This window comes from Plodia interpunctella, chromosome 9 (genome assembly GCF_027563975.2).
Source record: "Plodia interpunctella isolate USDA-ARS_2022_Savannah chromosome 9, ilPloInte3.2, whole genome shotgun sequence".
Lineage (NCBI taxonomy): Eukaryota > Metazoa > Arthropoda > Insecta > Lepidoptera > Pyralidae > Plodia > Plodia interpunctella.
In genome coordinates, this window is record NC_071302.1 from 1,249,977 (window position 1) to 1,258,276 (window position 8,300).

Below are 8,300 nucleotides of genomic sequence, written 5' to 3' on the forward strand. Positions count from 1 at the left end.
TAGGATTTTTTTTTTAAATTAATTTCTGAACGCTAAGAAAGGTTAACAAGAAAGTTGTAGCGAATGTAGTTATCTCGCTCTCGCTCTCGCGAACGCCATTAAGAAGTTGTTGCGTAAGATTTTTAAATTAAACAATAAAATATTGCGAAGTTAACCAAAATAATATTTTATTTAGACCCTCCCCACATGTATGTTTGTTACTCTTTTACGCAAAATCTACTGGACCGATTGTTACGAAATTTAGGTGCACGGGTAGAATATAACCCGGAATAACACACAGGGTAGTTTCTATCCCGAAATTCTCACGGGAGCGCAGCCACGGACGAAGCTTATTACACAACAGAAGTAACTGTACGTACAGGTGTAGAAAAAATTGCTATAATCAGATTATATTCCTAAAATAACATCATATATTATTAGCAAAAATTAAAGAAAATGTTCTTATAAAACTATATTACTTAATTATTTTACTTAATTATTAATACGAACGGAAATACACCAAAAGACGTTACTCGCGACGGTGCGGTCGGATGACGACTGAAGTCCATTTGTCCATGGGATACACCCGCAAGCGACGCGTACACACAAGCTAACAATACTTATTCATGAATCTTTAGAATATAACCACATATTTTCATGTCAGAAATGTTATTACATCTAAAAAGTATTTTTATATTAATTTAAACATTGATCACTTTTTAAATTAAATAAATAATAAATAAATATATTAGACAAATCACACAGATTGAGTTAGCCCCAAAGTAAGTTCGAGACTTGTGTTATGGGATATTAACTCAACGATACTATATTTTATAACAAATACATATATAGATAAACATCCAAGACGCGGGCCAATCAGAAAAAGATCATTTTCCATCTTGACCCAAACGGGGATCGAACCCGGGACCTCTCGGTTAAGTGGCAAGAACTTTACCATTGCGCCACCGAGGTCGTCAAAATTGCACACATAGACTGTCTAGTGTCCACAGAGTTAGGAATACAGTTTTCCACTGGAATTGAAAAGCCGAACACAGCAAATTGAAGACATGGTACGTTCTAATTGCTTTTCGCTCCATTACAAAGTCAACTCTATGGTGAAACGCTCTATGACAAAGTAAACTATGCATTTGCAATTCTGCATGCGAAATTGTGTATATACTATAGTTGTCGAAATTCATGGGCGATTTAAACACACTTTATGCCCAACTGCCCCCCGAACGGGCTAATTTTTGCTGGATCGTAATTGAACGTCGATCGGTTCGAAATTGCGAAAATAGTTTAACAGAATTTTGGATTCAAAGTTAATCGAAATAAAGTTTCCGGGAGAAACTTATAACCGAAACCGCAATTTTTATTTAAAATTATTTTTTTTACAAAAAAATAATAATTTTAGTTTTATTTTTTTTACAAAAAATAATAATTTTAGACACATGCTTTTAGTGTTGTTAGAGAGATCATATCGCATTCAATGTGTGATAAAAAAAAACATGTTCGTGCATTAAACCGATGAGGAGTTCTCACGTCTGGAGCCGTTCCTGGATGTACCATCTGGTTATGCTCATCATAATAATGCATTGTCATGCAAACTAAACATGTATACAAAAGTTCAGCTCAATCGGTTGGAGATATCTGCTTCAAACTTGAGTTGCAAGATTCCACCCGAGACATAGAAAGTTAAATAATTATACATACATTGAAAGTTAAATAAAAGCTGGTAAAAATAAAGTCGAATTAAGATCAATAGCGATATAGCTGAAGTTTTCAACGGGGGCCGGTTTCTAACTAAAAGACGTTATGATTAATGAAGGAATTAAAGGTTTATTCACTTGTTACTTATCGTACACTGATAAGCGATGGTTTCAACGTACATTGTTGGTTTTTCCTGGCAGTCAAAAATAGCTCACATACAAAATACGCAATGGTCCCTTCCGGTCGTTATCTGAGTTCGCCGATATTATGGAGCCGGCTTAAACGCATTTTTCATTTAACTTTATTACCAAAATTACAAAAACATGTTAAAGGCGGACTTAAAGCCTATTCTATCAGTTAATTATTATTGTCTTAAGGTCGTTAGGATCCGAGGGCCCTGACATCATGATAGCCCCGGTACATGGCACTTTCTAGTCAAGCCCCAAGCTACGCCCATGGATTAGAGAGAGGAAACTGGCTGTATTGAACAAGTTAGAACAACTGCAGCTGATATGTGCGGAACTTGGCTCTAACTTTACTTAACAATTAGGTAGTCTTCAATTTGGTGGCTCATTTACAGATAATCAAAATACATTACAATTACGTTTCACTAGTGCAACAATTTAATTAGTCTACTTAAATTGATTTTTTTAACTACACCGTACAAATATATTTACACTGAACACTGTACATAAATAAACATAATAATAAATTATGTATTATTAAAATTATAATTAGGTTAAAGTATATAATTAGGTATCTGTTAAAAAATTTCTATTTATAGTTATAAAATATTAACAAAACCTGATTAACTTACACTATTCATAATAGTTCAAAACGACACTGAAACTCAAAAATCTCTTTTAATGTTCAAAACATGGTCACTGGTCCATATTTGGACCATCTTAACATCTTATCCACGTATAAACATCGTGAGGAAACCTGCACACTGGTGGACAGTTTAGCTCACTAGTGTGTATGCGACTACCTGCCACTAGATGGCGGTAAGTAGAAGCAAAAGTCTAGAATAAAATCTGACACCAGTGTTAGCAATAACACGCTCGATACGATGATGATCCATGTCTTGAGCATGGAGCTTGTTTTCTTCACTTTAAAAGCCAGCCAAGGTAACGCGTTATAAACTGGTGATTCATTACATATATGCGACAGCCTTTCAATTGGTCACTATTTCTAAATATCATCTGATTTTTAAATATCAGCCGTTCATTTTCGATTTTTTCCCGCTTCGTTTCCCTGGTAGTTTCCGCAGCTGTTACGCGTTATACATTTTATACATTAACGTTTTCAATTAATATATCTAGTCGAATGAATAAATCGTTGAGGCTATCCACTCTAGATATGGACTGACGGGTGTGTAAAAACAAACAGAAGGCAAATGCTCTGTCGTTAAATCATAACCTGAACTCAACACTCCAACTATACTCTTATTATGAATAAGTGGCCCACCCGGTTGGCCACATTTTTGTTTTTTAGTTTCACATGGTGGTGTCACTATCATAGTTGGCTCACACATACTGCCTACTAAAGACGATATTTTTTTATTATTATCATCAAAGATGACGCCTTCCTCTACTTGCAATGGTTTTATTTGAATATTAATAATTTCTTCGAAGTATTGTTCAGTCTTTGCTTTACTATAAATTGTGTGTTTAAATCCGTCTTTCAGTGTACTATATCCAGCGTAGTGAACGGGTTGACCAATCAGCGATTGGTAATCAGCTCCATGAAGACTTCCGTATGTTGTTAACTCGAAGAATTCAATATACAAGAGACCAATATCATTAAAACATTTGCTAAGTGTTAAATCGAACAAACCAGTGATTTTTTGAGGATTCGACAGAATGGAAGATGGGTGGGGAATTTGTTTGAAAATTTTTCTGGAAGTAACTGTACTCATCTGGCCAGTTGACGTTTTCGATGTTCTTAATTCCACAGTTTGAAGTAGTTTTCCTTGTAAGCAGCGCGCAGCAGTTAATACCCAACTTGGTGATAGAATAGACCCTGTACAGTATCTTAATAGTTGTGAATTTAACAGTTTTTTATCGAAAGGGTTTTCGCCCATGATGGAGACCACATAAGCATGTTCTTTCAAAAGAGCATGAAACTCAGCTTCTTTTTTCGCTAAAATTTCCTTGTTATGACTACCGAGTTGGTTAATTATGTGTTGGGTATCGTTGAGAATGCTCCTTTGGATTTGACCACTGTTGAGATGATTTAATTGGATATGTACATTCTTGCCATGGTTAATTCGGCTTTGGGCATTGTTGAGATGGTATCTTTGGTCTTGCGCATTATTGGGTCGGTTCATTCGGCCTTGGGCATTGTTGGCACGATTTATTGGGCCTTTGGAATTGTTGGCACGGTTTATTGGGCCTTGGGCATTACTGGGTCGGTTCATTGGGTCTTGGGCAGTGTTGGGTCTATTCATAGGGACTTGGGCAGTGTTGGGTCTGTTCATTGGGCCTTGGGCATTGTTAGGTCGATTCATTGGGCCTTGAGCAGTGTTGGGTTGGTTCATTTGGCCTTGGGCATTGTTGGCACGATTTATTGGGCCTTTGGTATTGTTGGCACGGTTTATTGGGCTTTGGGCATTGTTGGCACGGTTTATTGGGCTTTGGGCATTGTTGTGTCGGTTCATTGGGCCTTGGGCATTAATGGAACGGTTCCGGGTTTGACTCATCATTCGATTCATTATATACATCATATCTTGCTGGCGGAGTGCTTTTAAGTCTTGTTTTTTTAATGCTGATGTTTCTGTCATCAGGAATGCAAGCAAACATCTGGAAAGAAGTGAAAAAATATTAATTATTTTATGTAGTTCAAGAGCTATTGCGATACACATACTCCTTGTAGTAAGTTATTTATCTCACAAGACTCTAGATTGATTTGTATAAATTAAGAATTCAATATTTTCCAATCAATATACCTAATTTATATAATAGTTTATACATAATTCAATCGCGCAACATCTACGCAATATATTTTGATTTAATTTAGTAACAAGCCAGGTAATAGTACCTAAGGTGAGTTGTGTAAGTGTTTATCCGATAGTGATACGAGTTATTATTAAAATTTGCATTAGTTTTCTGTAATGGATAAACTATGGACGAATATGACAATATTACTTATAGAACATACAATATTATAGAAAGTGAGTAATAGGATAATTTATCCTTACGTTGTCATTCGTCATTCGTTGTCATTTATATATATATAATATATATAATAATTATGTGTTGGGTATCGTTGAGAATGTAATATTATATATATATATATACACATAATTAACCAACTCGGTAGTCATAACAAGGAAATTTTAGCGAAAAAAGAAGCTGAGTTTCATGCTCTTTTGAAAGAACATGCTATACAAACTAAAACACAAATAAAACTTTTGTTATTTACTTCTTATTAAAAGTTTAAAAAATAACAAGTCACTCGATCATACCCTTTTATAATTCTCGTCAAGTTAAACATACTCAGGCTAAACTTCTTGTTGTTCTTGAAGTTAAGAAATACCATTGAATTCACGAGAAGCTATAGGAGAAGTTAGCTGAACAGTAAACTGATCAATACGTAGCAAGCATGATCCTCTATGCGAATGTGATAACTGCGAATTTTCAATGAGATTTAGTAGCTTAATATGTCGACTGAATTTTTTTAATTGTATTCATAAGTAATAAAGGCTTGAAATGAAAACGTGAATTCATATTGACTGATTGGAAAATCGATTATAATTTACCGTTTTACGAGTGTTTTGATTAAAACTAACGTGAGAATTAGCCATTAAAGTTTAAATGTGGGTCAAACACGTGCATTTACATGTGACTGACAGATCGGCGGAGAAGTCGACTATAATTTGAGTTTCTTCAGATTATTTTTTGATGTCGTGTCGTCCCGTTCCTCTCCGCGACAGAAGATGGCATACTTATAAGGATCAGGATCTGCAAGATGTCAGTCTCTGTTGTTCTTTTGGGAGCAATCCTTGAAGATTGCCTTGATTTCTGCCGGAGTTTGTGCCTATAATAAACTCACGACCATCTAAACATTTTTTTATGTAGTTTTACTAAATTGTTATTGAAATCTATGAAAGTATAGATCTTTCAAAAAAATTGTTTACTCAGTAGGAAATAAATATTGATAAAACCCCTTCAATTCTTGAGATAAGTTTCTCACACTTTCTCTGTGTGGTAAAATACCTTAAACGCTATATTTATGAAGACTAGAGCTTGATCTTCGAATCGTCACTAGTAGCTAAGACCCATGTGAAGGTTAATGTGAAGGTCAGTCATTGACGAGTAGAATAGCTTTTATCTAAAGATAAAAGCTCTACCTTTGAGCCTGTGAACCGAGAGGTTTCAAGTTTGAATTCTACCCGTGCCATTTGAGTTTGTGTGTCAATCTGATTCTTGTATGTATAGTACATTAATTAGACCATCGTTTGCTTCCCATCAAAGAAAATGCATGTTGCCCTTGCACTGTAGTCGGTGATTTGTCAGCTCGTATGTGTATTTTTTTTATTTTAAGCACAAAACTAAACCCTTATTATGCGCACTCGCGTCAAAAACTTATTCCTCTACAGCGCACTTAGTTAAATACAGTCAAAGCGCCAATACTTTTTATTTTTTTCCTTAAAATAGAAGTGAAGATGGGTGCTATTACGCTTCACGGCTCCGGTACTACGGATTTTATGAACCGGGGCAGAAAAAATATGGTAGCCCCTAAAATAATTTAAAAAAAAAAGGGGTTACAAATGGAAAATTTATGGAATGCTAAGAATCTGTCAAGGAATAATATCTTTTAGCATTAATTTATATACATCTGCCTCGAAATGCTGATCTCCTGTCACGTGTCTACTGGAATACATTTCTTTTGAGTTAAGTATCAAATGAGTTTTATCATGTAATCTATATAAGTTTTATAATGTGTACACAAATTTTTAAAACTGTGTTTCGACCGCTGAGGATGCGCTGTCATTACAATTTTTCAAATTTTACCAAAGACAAGAATTAATTTTACTATTTGACTTTGAAATAACTAATCTATGTATACTGTGATAGTGTTAATTTTATTAATGATTGATTTTAGAAATGACACCTTCCTCATGAAAATTGACGGATCGTGATGACAGCGCGGCCGCAGCGGTCGAAACGCTCTGAGAACCATTCAAATAAATATTTTTTTAATGTGACACGACACAAATTTAATTACAGCTGTTGTTTGTTGTTATCATCATGTATGTGTTATATGTAATTTGGCATCCCCTAAACTTGGCGCCCGGGTAAGATGTATAACTTTTATTCTAGATCCGTCATTGACGCTTCGACGTAACGAGAAAAATGAATTTGAGCTGCATTACTATGAAACTCCATCTAACAATTTTCGCGTCGCATTTTTGTAAGAGCCGACTTATTGGATTCCCGCGCTAATGCGTTTCAGAATTCCCTGCGCTTGGTTGGGAATTGTTACTTTATTTATTCTTCTATACTTGCGGCTCGTCCCGGCTTCGCTCGGGTAAAAACATAATAAATAATTAATAATATTAGATTCAGAACTCTAATTTATTGTATGTTTTATTTTGTATATTTGACAATTATTATCATAATAAATTCAATTATTATCATAATAAACCTTCCTCGCGAATCACACTATCTATTGGTGTGTGTGTTTATTTGTCCTCCTTTCACGTCAAAATGGAGCAACTGGTTAAAGTGAATTTTGGTGTGGAGATAATTGGAGAACTATAGAGAGACAAAGGCTCTTTGCTGCGGGCGGATTCGCGGGCAATAGTTAGTGATAAATGGAAATGACGAAGCAGAACAATATGATTACTGATATGCCTTTTCTCCTTTTCCTTAAGTTAATACCAATTATCACACTCTAATGCAAACAAGAGTTTGAAGGCCGAGAAGAAATTACCTTATCTTAAAACTGTTGGGAAAACGTGGTTAATATATTCTGTACGTTCATTCAACAGCTGCAATTAATGTAACATTCAATCAATCAGTTGCACGCTGCGCCAATTTGTTTTGTCAACATGATGTACGAATGTGGACAGCCGAGAATTGCTATTTAATATAATAATATTAAGTTTGTCTGTAACGCTTTCACGCTTGGATAGGACAATGTCAAATGTCCAACTGTTTAAATTAATTTCTTTTAGCTTCTTTTTAGCAATAGTCATTCCTAAACGCCAGTAGTTTAAAGCATTTTGAGAAATTATTATTTAATAAAAAATTGGACGTAAAAAAGTGCCTCTTAGAGTACAGGTTGCACCGTTAACTTTAACGTGTGCACGAAGACGCAGAGTACGCCTTTATGTCTTAATGACAACGGCGCGCCGGTTAAAATCAACGTCAAATTCGACGGTGCAACCTTAAAGTCTGGGGTCAACCTTAAGGGTTCTGTCAAAGTGATGCTCTTCCCTGGAATTATAATATAGCTTGAGGAAGTATTAGCCACATTATCGTAGTAACAAGGTTACGGTCTCAAGAGAGCGACCAGGGTTGAGCAATTACGGGCTGTGGTCCGTCCAAAACTGGCCTTTTTCAATACGACCTCTCTCTCTCATCTGGGTGTCTTCCTGGTTACAT

At 35.3% G+C, this 8,300-nt stretch overlaps 1 protein-coding gene across 1 annotated transcript; it reads right to left on the bottom strand.

Annotated features, from left to right (window-relative positions):
* Positions 1-2,533: 2,533 nt before the first annotated feature.
* On the bottom strand, positions 2,534-5,417 carry LOC128672611 (uncharacterized). The gene is made up of 2 exons (XM_053749861.2): positions 5,156-5,417; positions 2,534-4,490 (listed from the first exon to the last, which is right to left on the bottom strand). Exons 1-2 carry the CDS (start codon positions 5,227-5,229, stop codon positions 3,008-3,010), a joined length of 1,557 nt encoding a protein of 518 aa, XP_053605836.1. The 5' UTR covers positions 5,230-5,417; the 3' UTR covers positions 2,534-3,007.
* Positions 5,418-8,300: the final 2,883 nt, after the last annotated feature.

Excerpts from the sequence above, each read along its gene's own strand:
- LOC128672611 (XM_053749861.2), bottom strand. The coding sequence starts at position 5,229 with ATGGTATTTCTTAACTTCAAGAACAACAAGAAGTTTAGCCTGAGTATG. Across the intron at positions 4,491-5,155 it reads TTGACGAGAATTATAAAAGG|ATGTTTGCTTGCATTCCTGA; the intron begins GTATGATCGAGT and ends ACTTCTTTCCAG.